General features: G+C 49.8%; 3 protein-coding genes across 3 annotated transcripts; 1 reads left to right on the top strand and 2 right to left on the bottom strand.

The window, feature by feature from the left end:
- Positions 1-1,828: 1,828 nt before the first annotated feature.
- Positions 1,829-2,965, bottom strand: LOC104576757 (urotensin-2 receptor-like). The gene has a single exon (XM_010224163.2). It carries the CDS (start codon positions 2,948-2,950, stop codon positions 1,829-1,831), a length of 1,122 nt encoding a protein of 373 aa, XP_010222465.2. The 5' UTR covers positions 2,951-2,965.
- A 3,264-nt stretch (positions 2,966-6,229) lies between these two features.
- Positions 6,230-12,852, bottom strand: LOC104576742 (arf-GAP with dual PH domain-containing protein 1). The gene is made up of 11 exons (XM_010224143.2): positions 12,497-12,852; positions 11,235-11,365; positions 10,525-10,616; positions 10,355-10,437; positions 9,598-9,710; positions 8,818-8,964; positions 8,322-8,405; positions 7,870-7,932; positions 7,326-7,397; positions 6,565-6,796; positions 6,230-6,477 (listed from the first exon to the last, which is right to left on the bottom strand). Exons 1-11 carry the CDS (start codon positions 12,588-12,590, stop codon positions 6,449-6,451), a joined length of 1,140 nt encoding a protein of 379 aa, XP_010222445.2. The 5' UTR covers positions 12,591-12,852; the 3' UTR covers positions 6,230-6,448.
- A 1,099-nt stretch (positions 12,853-13,951) lies between these two features.
- On the top strand, positions 13,952-17,569 carry NOL12 (nucleolar protein 12). Its single transcript, XM_088531844.1, has 6 exons — positions 13,952-14,068; positions 14,190-14,295; positions 14,454-14,502; positions 14,914-15,056; positions 16,416-16,516; positions 17,216-17,569. The coding sequence occupies exons 1-6, from the start codon at positions 13,989-13,991 to the stop codon at positions 17,385-17,387; spliced, it is 651 nt and encodes a 216-aa protein (XP_088387970.1). The 5' UTR covers positions 13,952-13,988; the 3' UTR covers positions 17,388-17,569.
- The last annotated feature ends 1,663 nt before the right edge of the window (positions 17,570-19,232 follow it).

Below are 19,232 nucleotides of genomic sequence, written 5' to 3'. Positions count from 1 at the left end.
TAATGTGTAGCTGAGGTGCCAAGGATGACTCCACTGTGCTTTTGTTACCCTATTATTTTGTTACCCCTTTATCAGCTCAGAAGACCTGGAGTGCTTCTCAATCTAATCTGAGGCTGGTAGGCCCTTCCTTCAGCAACTGACGAGTCAGAAGATGAGGTATATTGTGGTGCTGTAGCACATTCCTCACACAGTTGTGGGTTACTTTTAGCATCTGATGGCAGCTGCCTTTGGGGCTCTCTCAGATCAGTGCTATTTCAGCAGTGCTGGTGGCAGCTGCTGCTGCTGCTGGGGTGGAGATGCCTGGCAGACCTGGGAAAGGTGGAAACTGTTCTTTCTAGCTCACAGAAGTTGCCTGCTAGGCTTGAGGGGGAGGGCCCCTTTTTGGGTCCTTGCATCCAGCCTGCCCCATGTGCAATACAAAACTCAGACAACCTGATGGCCCACGGGGATACATAGCCAGGCTATTTAACTCCCCTTGGCCTGTTGCAGAGCAGCTGGGGAGCAAGGACTTGTTTCTAAGGCAGCACCACTTGTTCTGGTGCAGCAGTTCCCAGGGCTCTGCCAGGCCCTTTGTCTGGAGGTGCCTGCACAGAGCAAGGCTTGGCTGCCAGCATGTGAGGACTCAAGCTGGAAGCGAGGGCTTCGGATCAGCTTTCAGGTTGTCAGGCACATTAGGGCTTTACAATAATTCATGATCTGTGATTGGGTCCCTCTTAGTGCTCTTTGCTCTTGCTCCCCTGAAAAAAACAGATGACGCTATGAGTCATCCTGCTTGTTACAGCTAGGTCTATATTAGTAAATGCAACATCTAGAACCGCCACTCAGTACCCAGGCACAGCTGCAGGACAGCATGGGCTGGGGTCTGTTCCCATGGGGTGGTATGGGCCAGGATGTCCTTCAGAGGGTGAGAAGAGAGATTAGCTGGAGGGAAGTAAGCCATGGTGGGCCAGCAGGCTTTAAGATGAGAGAACTAGCCCAGTTTATGGACTGGTATTCAGTAGAACACAAGGCTCAGTGCAGGGACCCTGCATTGATGAGAGGCCTCTTCATTCACTGTGAGCAAGGAGCAAGGAGAAGTGTTGGAGCTGTTCCTTTGCTGAAATGATCTCAGAAGCTGAGCGGGACATGTACTGATTTCCCTGAGCTACGTCTCAGGGGTGTATCATACAAATCATAATGTCTCTCAATGATACTTTGAGAGTCTCTTCTTTTGGAAAGATTCCTCAAAATCTTTGTTTTTATTTTTTTTTGGGGGGGAGGGGGGCGTGGGAGGGAAAGCTGAATCTGAGTTTTGCCACCAGTCAGGAGAACCTTGCCTCAGGTCTTCCACTAACGTGGCTGCATCTAGAAGTGACTCACTGGTCCCATGAAATCCTGTGACTCACTGTTGTCCTAACTTTGTTATGTGTCTTAGCCCGTTGCCAGCAAGGAGATGAGGGGTGGCAAGGACTCTTTGGCTGCATAATATAGATGTATTGAGGCTGACTGCTCCCTTCCACCCACTCCATGGTTTTGTGAAAGGTGGCAGCTTGTGTGCAATGGCTAGAGGAGCCAGGAACTGTTTGACACCTCACACATACTGCAGTCAGGATCCTCGAGGTGAGTCTCTTCCAGAGCTTCTTCCAACCACCCAAGGGGACATAAGCGCTGTTAGACAAGTAAGCAGGAGGGGACTTACAGTAACCTTGTGGAGAAAAAGGTGTGAAGGTGACTATGCTGCAAAAATGGAGGACATCACACACTGGCACAGAAGACAACTTGCTTTATTTTCCCTTCCTGGAGGACTCGACCCCAGTGAAAAGCTTGGAGAAGCCCCTGTCTGGGGCATTTATCTCCGCTCTGAGGCCTGCCCGTGTTCCCCTGTGGACCCCGACAACTCCTTGCAAACCAGGGAGACACCGTTGTCTCCTGCTGTGCCCTGTGTGGCTCCCCGGGAGGGGGCCCAGGGCCCCAGCAGCCTCCTGCCGCTGTGGCCAGGGGCCTGGCGGTAGCTCCTGGTGAGCAGAGTGTAGAGGAAGGGGTTGACGCAGCTGTTGCCATAGGCCAGGCAAGTGACCCCAAAGTTGAGGTAGGCCTGGGCAGTGGGGCCGAGTCCCAGGCCCTCGTCACAGTAGAGCCTGGTGAGTTGCCAGGCCCAGAAGGGCAGGAAGCAGGCCCAGTATGCCGCAATAATGCCGAAGATTCGGGAGAAGAGCGTCTGGGAGGAAGCCCGGCCAGTGGCCAGTGGCCCCAGACCCAAGGTGGAGGAGCGGTAGGCCTGGGCCAGGCGGGCATAGACAACCCCCAGCACCAGGCCGGGCACCAGGATGCTGGTGGCGAACAGCACGGTGAGGTAGAGCCGGAAGGCAGCTGGCGTCCAGGTGGGGAAGCAGATCCGCTTGTGGTGATCGCCCTGGTCCCGCAGCTGGATCATCGCCATCATGGGGGCCGTTAGCAGGAGCGAGAGGAGCCAGAGGATGGCGCTGGCCAGCTTGCGGTAAGTGTTTCCAGCCCGCCTGGCCTGCAGGGGCCTGGTCACTGCCCAGTATCTCTCGAGGCTCATGGCAGTCAGAAGGAAGATGCTGGCGTGCATGGTGAGGAGGTCCAGGCTGAGCAAAAGCCTGCAACCCACATCCCCAAAGAACCAGTCGTGGGCAAAGTAGGTGCAGACCACGAAGGGGATGGTGGAGAGGTACAGGAAATCAGCCAGCGCAAGGTTGAGCACATAGACTCCCAAGGAGCCTGCTGAGCGGCCCGTGACACCGCCAGAGGCCACCACCAGCGTGTAGATATTGCCCGCCATGCCAACAAGGCACATGACCAGCAGCACTGCACTCAGGAGCCCTGTGACTGTGCTGTCACCTCCCAAGACACTGTTGTCATCACCCCTGCCACTGTTCTCCTCTGAGAAGTTACCACCCTCAGGATCCTCCTCAGGCCTTACACTTAGCAGAAAAGGGTCACAAGTCATCTTTGGACACAGGGAGCAAAAGCAGTCAGGCTGCCAGAGAAATGTTCCTTCCCTCCACCTTCCCCGCTTGATGTATAGGAAATATATGGTCTTAGCACAAGACCAAGGGAAGGAAAGAAGGGTGTGAGTTCAGCAGACATTAATCAGCAGACATCAAGGTATTCCACCAAAATCTACTCCTCACCTCCAGCGGTCCAGTCCTTTTTGCTGATCTTGTCCATCACAAGCTCTGTCCAGCAGTTTTTCTTAAACACCATCAAAGAGTTAAGAAAGAGACCTCTCTTCCTCTCAAGGCTGATCAATGCTAAACCACCTCTGTCTGACAGAAGGAGACATCTCTGCTCTTCACCAGCTCCTGTTCACTTGGGTCCACAGAAGCCTGCACAAATTTCTCAAGTAACTGGCTTTCTTCTTCTCCCAAGTCTGTCTCCTCTCAGCACAAAGAGATACTTTGAGAACTCTGCCCTGCCACCCTGAACCAATCCTTGGAGAGTCATTTTGCTCACCGTGCGGAGGAATGTGGTCCGACTCACAGCTTCACACACTGGTGTCAATGCATTCCCAATTTACACTGGGCTTTTAGCCACTAGCTGAGGAGCTGTGCTGGTTCCCTCTTCCTTCTTTCATACACATCTTAAGAGCACTCTTTCTTCCCCAATGCCTTCCTCCAACTCTCTTTCAATCTTTTTTTTCCATTTCTATTTCCCTCAACAGTTTTCATCCTCTTCGAAATGATATAGCGCTTGTGGCAGGAGCAGGAGGAAAAGTCACTGTATTGTAGCTTTACAAGGAAATCAAGGGTCAGTATCAAAAATGCAGTAGGAGGGAACTGCGACACTGTTCTCCGTGGCTCTTAGCCAAGCAAGGATGAGAAGGTCTGTCCTGCATCTCTCCTCCAGGAACAGCAGAACCCCCTGAGGTGTAGACAATAGAGCACAGCCACTGGTGTTGCAGCCAAAGCTCACCATGTGCTAGGACATCACCCATTGCCTATGACTTGGCCCTGTTCCCCCCTTCCTCCCACAGGCAGCACACGCAGAGGGATAGATAATTTAGACACAACTCTTCCTCCCCTGTCCCCAAAACCTTCCTCCTCCTCTGACCTATCCCCCTCCTCCCCTTTTCCTACCAACACCAGCTCCCACACTTCAGAAGGGAAAGCAGAGCACTGTGATATTGGTACTATTGCCTCCTAGTGGTGTATGTACGACACATGCCCCAAGAGGTTTTGCCTTAACGCAGCCCTGCTATGTCCTTGCCCAGATCTGAGCCTCCATCTCAGCGAGCAGACATGTGGCAGTTTGAAGAGCACGGGCATATTTGCCATAATCAAATATGCTCTGCTGACCACACGGTGTTTTCAGGCCACTCCAGATTATACACCCTTTTTTATCCTCCATCTAGTAGCTTAGTTCAAGTCAAGTGCCTCCAATCCCAGCAACGGTATCTCAGCAGTGGAGTAAAGAGCCCAACAGCAGTGCCCGTGCTGCCCTTTTTTGCAGTAACATCCAAGCACCTAGCCAGCTGATGTGCTCATATACAGTAGCACCAGCCTCAGCAGCACCGATAGGCAAGTTGCAGTGTATGGCACAAAACATCACATGAAGGGGACTTCAAAGGCCTCCATCAGGGATATAGTGAGGAGATTGTTGGTCTGGGCCACTCTCTATACTCTTCTTCCCAGAGGAGAAAGGAATGTGCAGGATGTTTAAATGGGGCTTGAGTTGGTTGGGTTTTTTTGTTTTGATTTGTTTTGTTTTTTACTGAACTGAAGGAAAGAAGGGTGTCCATTTCCATGTCATCAGAACCAAAAGGGCACTATGTCTCAGGACAGAGGGTGATAAGCTTTGTGGCAGTCTTTAGTTTCTGGGACACCTCATGCTCCAAATTGAGAGAGATCAGCCAATTGCAAAGAAAATGTATTTTTGGTTAGAAAGCTCCATTGTGCCATGGCAGCAGGATCAGTAATGCTGCTTCTCATTCAGGAACTTTAGGTGAAAAGTTGATGCTCCCAACAGGTTGTGGTGGTGCCAGCATGGAGAGGGGCTCCCAGAGGAGCAGAGGGGGTCATTCCCTTATTCATCTGGCTCCTCTGAGAAAATTCACAGTCAAAGTGCCCTGGGAAATGCCCTGAATAGTCATGGGAGCTTCTTCTGATTTTCTATCTTTTCTTCTTCAAGAAACAAACTCATGCCATTAACAGCTCAGATCACTTAGGAAGTAAGAACTGGTAATAGATTTTTTAATTAATTTCTTTAGGACTAATTAGCTAATTGTCCCATTAATTCCAGCTAGTTCCCCTCAACACACTAGATACCTGTTCTCACACTGCCTGTGTAAAACTGCAGACATAATAGATACTGCAGTCATGAGCAGAACTCAACTGGCCTTTCCAGCAGGTGTAACCCAGCTTTCCCAGGAAAACTTAAAGGCAGGATCTCTAAAATATGAATCATAGGTTTATTTAGTTGCTAGGTTGAACTGTTACTAGAAGCACATGAACATACAAACGTCATGACCTGTTAAATAACCACATAAAATGTTAAAACACATATGTCAGAATGAAAGTGCTTGGCCTCTGTCATACATTTGCTTCATCTAGAGCAGATACTCAGGTATTACTAATTCAGGCATAGATCCCTAGGCTCCAGCAAAGTCAAGAGGAGTCAAAGGACTGTAACAGACTTGCCACAAGCTATTCTCTGCTGGAGCCAACTTCTCTCCTTTGGTTTGACTACAGAGACTCATGTTTGACAGTGGAACTTTGATGACATAAATGTCCCTCACAGTATCTTCCCTAGGCCTGTATTTCCCCTCCCACTTCTTACGATGTGCATGTAAACAGACACAAGTTATCCACATACACACATGTACATACACAGGTTTCTGAGTTGGTCTCTTAAATCCTCTCAGTAGCAGCTGAAGGAAGGTCTCTACACAAATGTCATCTGAAGAAGCTCTCAAGCCCATGCACAGGTGTCAGAAAATATGCCCCACACTTGCGTGTCAAATTACATCTTTTAAAGTGACCTTTCGCAACCACAGTTCTAACTGATCAAATGTATGGATGATTCACTTCTCTGTCCCCAGCAGAGAATATATTTCTTCTATTTGAGCAGTCCCTCCTAATCCAGTCACTGTAACCATCTGAGCCTTAGCTCTAGCCAGGTGCCTATTTTCTTGCATAAGATGAGGTGGCTGTCCCCAGTTCCATGCAGATGCGACATCAGGTCCCATGTGGATCATAGTGCTTGCCAGCATGCAGTTAGATGACAGGGACTGGTTGCACTGAGGGTTCAGTCTCACAAAGTCTTGCGTTTGAAAGGAAGCAGCTTAATTGTGCCCCAGACGAAAGTGGTTTGTCTATGGAAAACAAAGTGCTTCAAAGGGCAGGTTGCAAGAGCATTGTGTTTCTCTGATGTGGATCTCCTCTCTTCTCCTGACACCCCACTCAGCATCAGGCAGAGTTGAGTCATAGCTGGGTTCTCACACGGCTTCCTAGGATTTAACCTTGAAGTAGGCTTCAACTGCAGAGAAGGAAGAAGTTGGTGCATTAGTATGTTACTCTGAACTTGAGGGGCAGCGGGGGAAGGAAACAGTGTCCAGGCACTTACTTGCATATTCCTGTGGTATCATGGGCTGGTTGACGACGCTAGTGAAGGCTGTTATCCAGTCCAGCTGGTCAGTCTCTGTCTCACAGGTGAAGAGGTATTCCCGGTCGGGGGTGACAATGGTGAGGCCGTAGTGCCAAGAGAAGTTGCCCTGTGTACCCGACGGCAATCCCTTCTGGACACTATAGCCATTCTCTCTGCTGCCCACAAACACTTCTCCCTTAGCAAATGCATCCTGCACACAGGAGGGAAAGAGAGGGATTAACTGAGTCCCAGAAGGACCAGGGAGTAAGAGTTGTGCACCAAAGGGCAGGAGGTGAGTGAGTGAGTGAGTGAGTGAGGACAAGGAATGTAGCAGCAAAAGATGAAGATGATCCAGGGATTCACAATAGCAGAAGGATTACGCCCAAAGGCAGTGACTGAAAAGAAAATCAAGAGCACAGACCCCAAGATACCTAACAGAGGAACTACTCCTAACTCTCCATGTCACCTTCCATGTCACTCTCCACCCCACCACCACCTCGACACCGCTGTCCTCCCTGTTCCCATTGTTTGCAGGCAGTGAAACAAACACAGAAAGCGTGGGATGAACTCAGTGGGAGGAAAAAGGGGAAGATGCAGCGTCCGTTCAGAGCGGTTGGGGAACCTGCAGGCCTCCCCTATTCCAGAGCAAAGCAACGCACGCGGCAGAGCCTCTGGGTGCACTTTGACCCTGCCCACAGCACTGCTGCCTGCCATGGGCAATGGTCACATCTCCCCCTCACCAAAGGGTCCTTGAAGTACATGAGCCTGCGGTGATCCAGCGTGAACCAGCGCTTCTTAAAAGCCTCTTTCTGCTGCAAAGGGAAGATGTGACATATATAAGGGAACGGTGCCCTCTGCTGCAAGCAGGGTGAATGGCTACCTCGAATTCATCCCAGCCACTTCAGTTAAGCCCCCTGCCTTAGAGCAACCTTCAGTCTTTTGGAGCTGAGAGTGGGGATAAGCAGCTGATTTGTTTGTTTTTTAGTCTCAAATGCTGCATCCAAATCCAGAACTTCTATGAAGGATCCCACAGTTCAGACAGAAAAAAATCCAGACTCTAAATACATGTAAAGTCACATACAGATACACGCAGAGGGATCTGTTGTTCCCGGAGAAAGTAGAAACTCCGTCTTCTTCCACTTTTACATGCATCCTTCCCCTTCCTTTTATTCCCCCCTCTCTTGGTGCACACACACTGCTCCCATGGGTCTCTAAAGGGTGAGGGAAGGAGGAACAGCAGCTCCCTGTTAGAACTGTTAGAATTCTCGTCCCATAGCAGCTTACCTTGGGACCAGTCTTTTCCATGTATCCCTCTTTCAAGAAATTCCTTGTCAGACGGCTTTTAAGCTGGAGAGGGAAAACAAAAAAACAAACAAACAAACAAAAAAAGCTTTCTATTAGCCATGTTGCTTTGTCATTAACTATCTCCCATAAATTTGGTTCAGCCGCTCTTGCCCACTCTTCCTTCTAGATCCACCCCGCCCCGCCTTTTAAATTCATGTTTCCTGAACTGCCTAAGCAGGAGTCACTTCCGCTGCCAAAATCTCCAGAAATAAGAGACAGTGGCTGTTCTGTGGCCATCACATGCCCTTGAAAGCACATTTTTCCTGCTTGTACCTCAGCACTGTATTTTCTACTTTTGTATTGGGGAATCTTAGAGCAAACTAGCGGGCTGTTGTTTCATGGTAAGTGAGTACCAGCAGGAGTCTCAGCACTGCTCTCTGCTGCTGCCTTACCTCATTATCGCTGGCTATGGGAAATGCTACCTTCAGGTAATGGAACTGCACAGAGCGAATGGCATTGAACCAGTCCACTACCTCCTAAGAAAGAAACAGCACAGGACAGAAAGATTAGCTAGAGCAACAGCGAGCAACGCAAATCCACCCAGCTTCCCCCCTTCCTACACTAACTACAAACACAGCCAGTTCTCCCTTCCAAGGCCCTGCAGCACCTTCCTCACACTCTTGCAACAGCCAACACGCCTGCCCCATGCCCACAGACACAGCCTGCACCTCTGCCCAGCTTCTGCAGCAGCTCCTCCCACACAAGCCCCCCATGCTCCTGCCCTGCTCCTTGCAGCAAATCGCTTGCACAGACGCACAGAGCCAGACCCCCAACCCTGTCACCTACAGCAACTGACACGCTCCCTATCCTACCCATGCCTCAGACTATTTAATACCACTAGTTTCTCCTCAACTGCTTTGCGCAGTGTTTGATGCTAAAATTAGATACCTTTCCATTTTCATGGTAGACAAATATATTCCGGGTCTTGTTGTCCTTGAGATAGGTGATCTGCAGGCCATTGGGGTTTCCAATCTTCACTGGCTGGAACGTAGCATTGATGACATCTATTTTAATAATGACTTTGGGTTCTTTGGCCTGAAAACAGAAATAGCATTGGTCATAAATGAAGAATCTTGGCGGAAAAGGGATCTAAGCTACTAAATTAGTGGTATAAGGCAGGGTCAGAGTGTTTTAAAAGGTGTAACTGTCTCTTCCTATCAAACGCTTGCAGCACACACCTCACTGTGTATTCATGACTGAACAGTGGTTCGGTCCCTCTAATTTAGATTCGAGCTGCACCCACTCTTGAACTAGCTCCAGTGAGGTCAAGTCAGCTCTCAGGCTGGTGCCAGAGAAAAGGCAAGATTACAGCCAGGATAGGGACAGAGGTAAAAAAGAGCCCTCTTACCAGCAATGAGCTTAACTGCGTTTCAAACCTGTCTCCTGAGATTCACTGGTCAGACAAGAAAAGGGGAATCTAAAGGAAGTGATAATTATTATCACTATTTTCAGCAAAGAGATTGTTCAAAGGGAAGGGTGTAGTGTAGCACAAAGGAGGACATGGGGGCACTGTCACCCTGACAGTAGGAAAGGATCCCCTCTCCTCGGTGACATGGTTTCTCCATTATCATCCCTGGTCTGGAATGAGCAAGGAATTGTCAGAAACGCATGTAGTAAAATGGCCTCTGTCACTTCAGTGACTTGGGTGGAGATGACCACCATACTTACATCCTGCTTGGTAAAATACTTCAGACATCCCTCTCTCTCAGACAAGAGGAATTTGCGGGGTAGGAACTGCCCGTTGTCTCGGCCTCGCTTCCAGAGAATGCCTTCCTTCACCCCTGCGACAAGAAGGGCCATTTTTATGAGCATCCTCCCACAGACACAGTAGGCATGTGAGAGCTACATGCAGCAGCTTATGAAGTATTGCCAAGAACAGACACCTGAGAAGGGGAGATCTCTTGCTTCCTGGGTTTGTAGCCAGATCCCTGGTCACCAAAAGACCTTCACAGATGCTTTGCACCTCCTGAGCAGGCTCCTGCTACTCACTCTGATAGCAGGAGCTGTCTCTCCCCATCGTCACCACAGCCTTGGCCCACACAGCCAGTTGGCATGGGACCAGAACTCTTCCTATTTGACTTTGCAAGCCCTGAGGCCTCAATATTTTGTGTCACAGTGCTGGCAATGGCATTTCAAAGACAAATGCTGTGGTTTGCTGGGGGTGGCATGAAACAGGACAGAACTTCCTTTCTGCAGAGGTCTGGCTCTGCTAGCAGCAAGTGCCTTTGAATAATGCCAGCTGGTATTGTCAGTCCTGGAATACCCCATGACAGTGCCAACCTACACTGCTCCCAATTTAAGCTCCCCCAGAACAATGCCCAGTCAGTACCAGACAGGTTCTCAAGAGAGCTTTCTCCTCCTGGTGGTAAACAGCTCCCAGAGAAGGAAACAAGCAGGACCTTTTGAAGCTGTGCTTTGCTCTTACCATCAGAGTACGGCAGCTGTGTCCCTGGCTTGGTGAATTCTTTGCGTTCATATTTAGCCCTTATCCACTGCTCTCTCAGCACTCTGTGGAAAAATGGCAGATAGATCAGGAATGAACTATAGGAACCCAGAACTGCCCTTCCCCCTTTTATTTTATATACAGCAACTTACTGGCAGTCATTGTAGGTTGGCTGGTAATAGTAAATAGGGATGTGAGCTTCGTATGTGGCTTTGGTCACAGCATTCCCATGATGGGCCAGGAACTGTAAAGTTAGACAGAACATTAGTGCTTTCCCTTTGAGATGCAAACTCATGCTGGGACTTTTTCTTACCTATAATAGGAGAGGACAGATGCGCTCTAAGCTGTAATGACAACTCTCTCCTCCATGCAACATCCCAGTAAAGTTCAGCCACAGAAATGTGGTTCTCAAAGGTCTTGTCTACCCTCAGAAGCCACACTGATTGCACCCAAACCAACAGAATGCCTTAAATATTTGGCAAATAGTAGGGAAGGCTCTAGTCTCTGTAGATGTCATTATCTCCAAGGGATCACATTCAATCTGGAAACCCTTATTGGAGCATGGAATTGTCCCAAATTTCCCCTTGCGCTGCTGAAACTAACAGAAGATGTCAGATTGGGTGATAGTGACCATAAGAAATAGGTCATGTAGAGCAATGAGAACCTTTTGGCTTGACAAGATACTCTGCAAGGTCTCTGTTCCTGCCCCACATGAGTATTCAGAGCACACCTAGTAGAACGGGACTGCTTATCAGATCGAATCCCCAAATGTATGATGCCCAAGGCCTGATTTTCCTGGGACACACTAGTGCATGGCCTAGCACCAGCCCAAACGACATACCAGTGAGGATGAATATCCCACCTGCACCTGAGCATCATCCCAGTGGTCCATCTTCAGGGATTTCACTTTGCTGATGCTAGGGATGTTGCGATGAATTCCTGAACAGCTGAGGCATATAAAGACACCCAAAGTAGAGGAGGCCCAGTCAGGATCTGAAAGTACAAAAAAGGGTATCAAGAGCAGAGGCAAAGTTTCCTGGGATATAAATATGCTAAGAAACTGCCAAGAAACAGAGAGCTGGGTGACCACTATTTAATCTAGGCTGACTATTTACCTCCTAGGGCACAGATGCCATTCTGGAAAAAGAATAACTATTACTGCTTTGTTCTTCTCACTTCAACTATTTACTTTTAAATCTCTATTGACTTGAATCCTGACAAATTCCAAAGCGGTCTGCAGATTCCTGATATGTAAAGAATCATCCAAGATCAAAATGCAACTGCTGCTGGGACTCCAGGGGCTGCTTAGTGCAGCACAGCAAACCCACATCAGTATTTAGCTCAGGAAGTAGAAAGCAACCTTGAATGCAAAAATTCCCCAGCGTAAATTTAAGTAGGTAAAATACTGTTATTTAGCCCAATGTTAGTTTGACCTGGGTGGCACAAAGCATATGCCCCTGTGTGGGGAGTGTGATGGGCATTTTTACAGCTTTTGTAGGACCTCAAACTGATATCCCTTCAGGAGGATAAGCCCTTTAATAAAAATTAAAAAAAAAAAATCCCAGGGCGCGGGGGCTGTGGCAGGTTGTCAGTTTGAAGCTGAGTCACAGAGGAGGCAATGCCCTTTTGAATCATGCCTTCTTTCTGCAGCAGCTAGGATTTCGTTGGGAGCTTTCCTGTCAGGTCCTGACTGGGCCTGACCATGATTTGTATTTGAGATTTGCCCGATTCCAGCCTTTGGTGCTGCAGTTGCACAGCCCCTGCTCATCCAGCACTATAGTGCTCCTTCAGCACAGCAGCAGCACCTCCTTCCTGCCACCTTCCTGACTCACCCCCAGACACAGGACGCTAATAGCTAGCCGGAGCGATGGCTCTCCTCTCCCTCCACCATCTGGGGCCTCTGTAGTTCGGACAACCTGCACCAAACCACATCATGACGTGCTGCTGGCCTACATGCAGCTTCCAAGAACTCCAACTCCGCTTTGCCCCTGTCCCTGTTCACTGTTCTTCTCCATAGGTTGCCCCGAGGCCTCGAAAGGGCCAGAACTGTCACTAGAAACTATCCCCTACTCTCCGCTTCTGGCTCTTCCTCCAACAGCATTTTCCAAGCCCTCGGGGACTCACCCGGCTTCCCACAGTCTGCGCACAAAGAGTTTTCTGCTCTTCTCCACACCTCCTTTAGGGCTTTCACACTCTTCTCGTTGCCTCCAGGCATCATGTTTAAAGGCCACCCCTCTGGGCAGGGCCGGATCAGGCCAAGAGGGCAGCTGCCTGTGTCTTCTGCACCTGTAATCCAACCCCCTGGGCTGTCCTGGGAGAAAGGGACACCAGGCAGCTAGAGGATTTTGCAGGAGGGAAAAGGGGAAGGTGGGAAAAGCCGTCAGGTCAACCAAAGGACTGTGAAGGCCTGAGGAGCGCCTGACTGGCAGAGCACAGCCAGGGCCAAAGAGGCTGGAGGGCGAAGTGCACCCAGACTGCGAGGCAGGAGGAGGAGGAGGAGGAGGAGACCTACCCCATGGGCGTGGAGGGAAGTGCAGCAATTAACCACAGAACTGGTTTTTCCGCATTTCTGCTGGTGAAAGGACAGGCCAGGAAAAGAGCAGAAGCAGCAGGCGGGCTGATAAAGCACTAAGCCTAGGAGGAGCAGCCACCACGCTGTGTCAGAAGTCGTCATGCTCTGTGGGCTGGGGTTGGCCTTGTCACTGCCCACAACGCCTCAGCAGCTTCCACCGAAGTCAGCGGGCTACAGCGTAAGCCATGACGCTCACTTTGAAGACAAGGACCAGAGGACAAGAAAGGTTCAGGAGACTGAGCCAGAGTCACTCAAGTGAAGAGCGAACCCGGCAGTCCCGATTCTCCCACTGACCTTTCCTGGTACCTCTCTCTGCCATCAAGTACAGAACTGTGGCTGTATGGAGAGGTCCTGTGTCCTTGCAGGAGGTGCTGAGACCCATCCCCACGCTTGCCCTCTGAGAATAGGCAGAGATGCCACAGGCACCAAACAGAATGACAGACAACCACCTTAAAGACCTTTATTAAAGAGATATGGACATGCACTATCTGGAAGAGTGGCAGAGCAGGTCTCATGGCCATGACCCCCTACTGGCTGAAGGAGGGCAGAGCACCTAAGAGCTTTTCAACGCCTTTGCAGGAAGCAAAACACGAAGGACCATGAGCTGGTGGCACAAGGGCCTGGGGAAACGCCCTGCTCCCCTCAGGCTGGACGTCAAGGCTCTGGATAGACGCCAGAACATCGATACTACCCAGAGTTGTGGCAGCAACTTCTTTCTCCCAAAGTGAAAGAAAATGCGCCAGAAGCAGGCGAGGGGCACGCGGGAGGGCTGCACGGATGTCGTCCCCACGCCGATGCGCGCAGGGCAACGAGGGGGACAGATCCCTGCTCTGTTCCTTCTCATTACTGCAGGCCAAATGGTGCCCCAACGGGATCCCTCGCGGGCGCGAAGGCCACCACGGCAGCGGCGCGGCACAAAATGGCGGGCGGGGCCGCGCCGGGCCGGGCCGGGCGGTCCCTCCCGGCGCCGCCTCCCGGGGGCCGGGCCGGGCCAGGCGGCGGAAGGGGCGGGCGGCAGCGCAGGGCCGCGGCGTGGACGGCGCCATGGGCAAGAAGAAGAAGAAGAAGGGGGCGAGCGGCGGCGTGGGGCGCGTCGTGGTGACTTTCGATGAGGAGCGGCGGAGGTGAGGCCGGGCGGTCCCGCCGCCGGGAGGCCCGAGGGGCCGCTGCCCGCGGCGGGGCGGTGAGAGCCGCCAGCAGCCTCGGGGGTGTTGAAAGCTCCGCGGGGGTTTGCTCCTTCTCCAGGGAGTACCTGACCGGCTTTCACAAGCGGAAGGTGGAGCGGCGCAAGGTGGCCCTGGAGGAGATCCGGCGCAAGCTGAAGGAGGAGCAGAGGAAGATGAAGGAGGAGGTGCGCGGCGGTGGGAGGCCGACAGGGACGAGGCCGTGGGGCACAGGGGCTCCCCTCTGGCGGGGAAAGGGTGCTCCTGGGCGCGGGGATGGGAGTGGGGATGCGGCCAGCTGCCTGGTACAGCAGAGGTTTTGCAGTGACCCGTTTCCATCCCTCAGCGGCACAAGGAGTACCTGAAGATGCTGAGCGAGAGAGAAGAGGCGCTCGGTAGGTGTTATCTGCCCGCTCGCAGCTGGATGGGGGCGAGAGGAGTCCAAAGCCTGTGAGAACTGCGAGAGGTGCTGAAGCTGGCTAGGAATCTCGGGGTCTGCCACACAGCGAGCCTGGATGGGGGTTGGAGGTGGAGCAGAGGCACTTCCGTGGTCTGTTGGGGCTCGCAGCCTCATGTCTCCCTGAGAAGCAGGATAGCGATCACCGTGGTGGGCTGAACGGTGAACTTTGCCGCCTCTGGTCCCTAATCAGAAGAGGAAATAGGGATGTTACAGAGAAGGGAACAAATGGGATGACATCTCCAAAAGAAACTGGGGCTCTTTCCCCCAATGTAATGGTGAAGGAATTAGTGTAAGGCTAACTTGTGAAAAGCTGGCATTCGAAGTGTGGGTTTTCTTGCCTCCTCAGATGAAGTTGATGAACTGGAGCACTTGGTGACGGCACAGACAGAGTCTGTGAACATCGACCACCCAAACCACATTGTAACGGTGACCACCATCAGTGATTTGGACCTCTCCGGTGCACGCCAGCTGGGACTGACCACCTCTGAGGTAAAGCCTCTTACTGCCTCCGGTTGTATCAGCCTTGAGCATTCTTGGGACTGCCTAGGTAGGGCTGATATGATAATGTCAGTAGATTTGCAACTAGCTGGGAACATGACTGAAAAGGGTAAACTCAAAATTTTTGTGTTCCTCCCTAACATATACTGGTCCTCCAGAAAGGAGGAAATGTCCTGCATGAAGGGCTTGTTCCAGACCTCATTGGAATGCTTTGCTATTTCTCTTTAATGTAATGTTAGTGAAAGATACTACAGTGTTGTATGGGGAGAACATGGTATTTTCCAAGCAGGTATAACACAAGCAACAGGAATGCAGGCTTCGCTGTTGAACAGGCCTTAACCCCTTGCCTGTGTACTGTCCAGGAAAAATTGGTACTAGAGTTAAGAAGAATTTCTCTATAATCCTCCGCTTGGACCACAAATAAGGAAACAATTCATTTGAGTTCTGGTTATGGTATCTTTTATTTCATGGAGTCACAGAATGTTTGATGTTGGAAGGGACCTCAAGAGATCATCTAGTCCAATCCCGCACAAGGTTGCATCCAGGCAGGTTTGGAAGATCTCCAGAGAAAGGAGACTCCACAACTTCTCCAGGCAGCCTGTTCCAGTACTCTTGTTAGCCTCACAGTAAAGAAGTTCTTTCTCACATGGAGATTAAACTCCCTGTGTTTCAATTTGCACCCATTAGCCCTTGTCCTGTCACTGGCCACCACTGAGAAGAGTTTGGCCCCATGGTGGCCACCTGCCTCAGGACTGTTCAGCATTTGGGAAGATGAACTTGTCCTGTTCTTGTGCATCCCACAGGTACTGCAAAGTTGAGAGGAGGCTTGCTGAGAAATTTCAGAACCCATTTAAACTGAGCCCTCATATTGGTTTCACAGAGGCTTTCTGGCACTAGCTGACTTAAATCCTTTTCGTCTTTTACAAGTTGTGGCTGGATTTAAGGTCTTTGGAGAAGTGTCCATGTTGGGACAATGAGGTGTCTTTTAAATTTTTAAGGACATTGTCTAATCTAAAAACCTACTCAAAGAAGTTTTGGTAGTAATTAAAAGGAAAAATAACATCTTCATCGTTTAGACTTGAATTGCATAGCCACTAAGATCCTGCTGAAGAGTTGGATCTTAGAGTGGATTCATGTATTTCTTGCTGACTTTGTTTTTTGAAGGGCTGAATTTGGTAAGAAATTTTAAGGTTTGGGCAATAAGGGTTGTAGAGGATTTAAAGAATTTGGTTCATTACTAGATGTTTCACAAAGCAGGATGCAACCAGGAAGGCAGTAGAAACACTCGATTCACCAGATGCTGTCTGTTTTAACATGTCTATGAGATTTTTGTTGTTGCTCCTTTCAAAGGGAAAAAGTATTGGATCCGAAGAAGAAAAGGAGGAAGAGGTGGTGAACAGACCCACAAGAGCGGTTCCCAAAAAGTCCAGAAACCCCTTCCTGTCTGAAAAGTATGTATTAACTTGTTCAACACTTTGCTGCTGGGCTTTGCAAGCTGTCGAGAAGCACCTTGCTCAGCCTGCATTCCCAGAGCAGCCGTGTGGGACCCGGGAGAGGTGGAAACAGGGAGAGGATGCCGTGCTGCCGGGTTGCCTGCGGATAGGAGCCAGCAGAGGGCACTTGCAGAGCGTGAGGCGGCCTGGGACGCTTCATTCCCAGCCTGGAGTCCCAGCTAGCTGCCAGGCTTCCTGTTGTATTGATTTCTGGTGACAGCAGCAGGAAGATGCTGCTGCAATGCAGTCAGGCTTTGCGCTGAATTATGAGCTCAGTCATCCTGCTGGATGGATATTGCAGGGTGCAGTGATCCTCTGAGATGTAGGCATCTCTGAGATGTAGGCAAAAAGACGCTTAAAGCTCTTGCATTCCCCACATTTTTCAGTACCCAGTGCTTGCAGCTGCTTTGGCAGTATGATTATTTAACTCTGTGGTCTCTGGACTGCCTGTTGCTCAAAGGCTGCATTTGGCTGTTGCTTCATAATGTAGACTTAGAAGTTTTTTTTCTTGTTAGGGTAATGCTCAACACGGTGGGGTTTGCAGGTGCCAACATCCATTTCTACTTTGCCGAGCAGGGCTGTCCTGCTGTTATTTTGTGTCACCTTGCTCCTACAGGTTTTGGTCCTCAGGCATTTCTTTCTTTCTGCCCCGCACAGGATCTCCTCCCTTACTGCCTCACTGCACATGCACAGCCGGAAAAAGACGAAAGGAAAGCGACCCCAACGCGGGCAAGGCCCACGCAAGAAAATCCAGAAGTCCAGCACAGGGCGAACCACTAAGACTCAGCGCCGGAGACTGACGGGCAAAATGGGACGTGACCAAGATTAAGGGAAGGACTAGTGCTTGGACCAGGAACTGGGACAACTGTTTTATCTGTCCAGTGGCTTCTTGCAGCCCATTCATCATGAGCAAGGGCCTTTTTTATTTAACTCTGATCAACTATGATTCCATCTGAGTTGCCCTGTCACCTTCTCATCTGGGCACTGGACAGGGTCGCTGGATGCTCTTCCTGCTTGTTTCTTCGGTGATTCTCAACTAAGTGTTTGGGTGCTCTGGAAACTCTCAAATCTTCTGCTGAGGCTGAGGCTATGAACTGAGTAAGATTCTTTATTTGGCATAAAACTCTCCTGTCCTTGGGCCTCTCCTTCCAAAGCTGATGCTTGGCTTTGTTAAAGGAGAGGATCTAGGGTTGAGTGCAACAAACACATCATCAGGGAAAGTTACGGACTAGGAAGAGTTCTGCTTTCACTTGTGTACAGTGCCCTTGTGTTTCATAGAGATACAGTTTCATCTTGTCTCATTTCTTCTCCAGTGCCACACCTGTATGAAGGGCTGCTTGCCCTTCTCTTTAAGGTACCTATCCCAGGTGAGATTTGGTGACTTTGAGGACATTTTTATAAAGTCAGTTTGCCAAGAGGAAAAAAGGAATGTGTGATTTATCTGAAAAAGCAACAGCATTAATGCCTGTATCAACTGGGAAGAGGGGAGATGATTGCTGTTTCTTAAAGGATCTGGAAATCCACTGGTGCTCAGGAAGGAGAGTAGCAGAGAGGTTTCTGTGGTATACAGAACCAGCCAGAGCAGGAATGGCTCATTTCTTTGTCTGCTGAATGAGCTGATCTTAATTCCAATAGCCCAGAGGAGTATGAAATCCCCCAATGCCCTTGCTGTATGTGTGTGGCCCTCGGTGATGGAAATGGGAGAGGCTGCCCTTCACCTCAGGGCTGGTGCAGCGAGGAGCGGCGCCTCACTACATGCGTTTTGGCATGGATGCTTCCAGCCAGTGGCAAAACTGGGAGTGAGTTCCCTAAGGAAACTAGGAGACTGCGTTGTTAGCTTTAATGAGCCTTATGCACTGGATTTAAAAAAAATACAGGGGCAAGTCTAGGGAATGAGTACTAATGAAGATAAGACAATGTGCTCAGGTCAGTTCAATATTAGGACAGCAAAAGGTCTGTGTTACACAGCAGCTTTCCCTTCTCCCGCAGACATCGTGCCTTTCCCAGTGACAGGAAGGCTATGGCTTGCATTTACACCTGTTCCAGGAGTCTGCTGTAGAATTAGAATGGCCATTTTCAACAAGCTTCACATATTTTTTTTATATATATATATATATTTCCCACAACTGTAAAATCTGCTAAATTGTGGAGTGTGAGCTTGGAAGTTTGGTTGCCTTCTTGAGCCTAAAGGCCTGAAGTATTCATTGAGACCGTGCTGAATTACCCTAGCTGTAATCCTGAAGGCGTGTTAAGACTGACTTCAGCAGCACTTCAGTTGTTATTTTGTTGCCAAATGATTTAGAAGAATCACTCTTCTAGATTGCTTTTCCCTTGGCCCTCAAACTTCTGAGTCTTTCTGAACTGTCAGTTAAAATCTCCAAAAGCCTCTCTTCCGTGTTCTGAAAACTTGCAGTCCTTGCTGGAAGCTGTGCTTGTACATTTATGAAGAGGAAGGGGAGAGAAAAAAAAAAGTGTACGGAAAAACTGAAACCAGAACTGTTAAATCCCATATGGAGATAACAGTATTACTCAACCCGTTATTGATTTCTCCAGTTGATTGATTAAATCTTTATTTTGTAACATAAATTACTGACTCAAAGACATCAGGCTGCTGTTGTCATGCACAGGGTTTGGAATGGGGCTACTCCAGAATATACTGGATCAAGGCTATACG

The sequence above is a fragment of the Tinamus guttatus genome, unplaced genomic scaffold (assembly GCF_059628265.1).
Source record: "Tinamus guttatus ecotype Peru unplaced genomic scaffold, ASM5962826v1 Tinamus_guttatus_pri_ptg000439l, whole genome shotgun sequence".
In the NCBI taxonomy this organism is placed as follows: domain Eukaryota; kingdom Metazoa; phylum Chordata; class Aves; order Tinamiformes; family Tinamidae; genus Tinamus; species Tinamus guttatus.
The sequence above is the reverse complement of the archived record's forward strand: the minus strand, read 5'-3'. Positions and strand labels throughout refer to the sequence as shown.

Coding starts and splice junctions, on each gene's coding strand:
- LOC104576742 (XM_010224143.2), bottom strand. CDS start 12,590: ATGATGCCTGGAGGCAACGAGAAGAGTGTGAAAGCCCTAAAGGAGGTG. Junction 11,366..12,496: donor CGCAGACTGTGGGAAGCCGG/GTGAGTCCCCGA, acceptor TTGTACTTTCAG/ATCCTGACTGGGCCTCCTCT. Junction 8,965..9,597: donor AGTATTTTACCAAGCAGGAT/GTAAGTATGGTG, acceptor TTCTGTTTTCAG/GCCAAAGAACCCAAAGTCAT.
- NOL12 (XM_088531844.1), top strand. CDS start 13,989: ATGGGCAAGAAGAAGAAGAAGAAGGGGGCGAGCGGCGGCGTGGGGCGC. Junction 14,069..14,189: donor TTCGATGAGGAGCGGCGGAG/GTGAGGCCGGGC, acceptor CTCCTTCTCCAG/GGAGTACCTGACCGGCTTTC. Junction 16,517..17,215: donor AACCCCTTCCTGTCTGAAAA/GTATGTATTAAC, acceptor TGCCCCGCACAG/GATCTCCTCCCTTACTGCCT.
- LOC104576757 (XM_010224163.2), bottom strand. CDS start 2,950: ATGACTTGTGACCCTTTTCTGCTAAGTGTAAGGCCTGAGGAGGATCCT.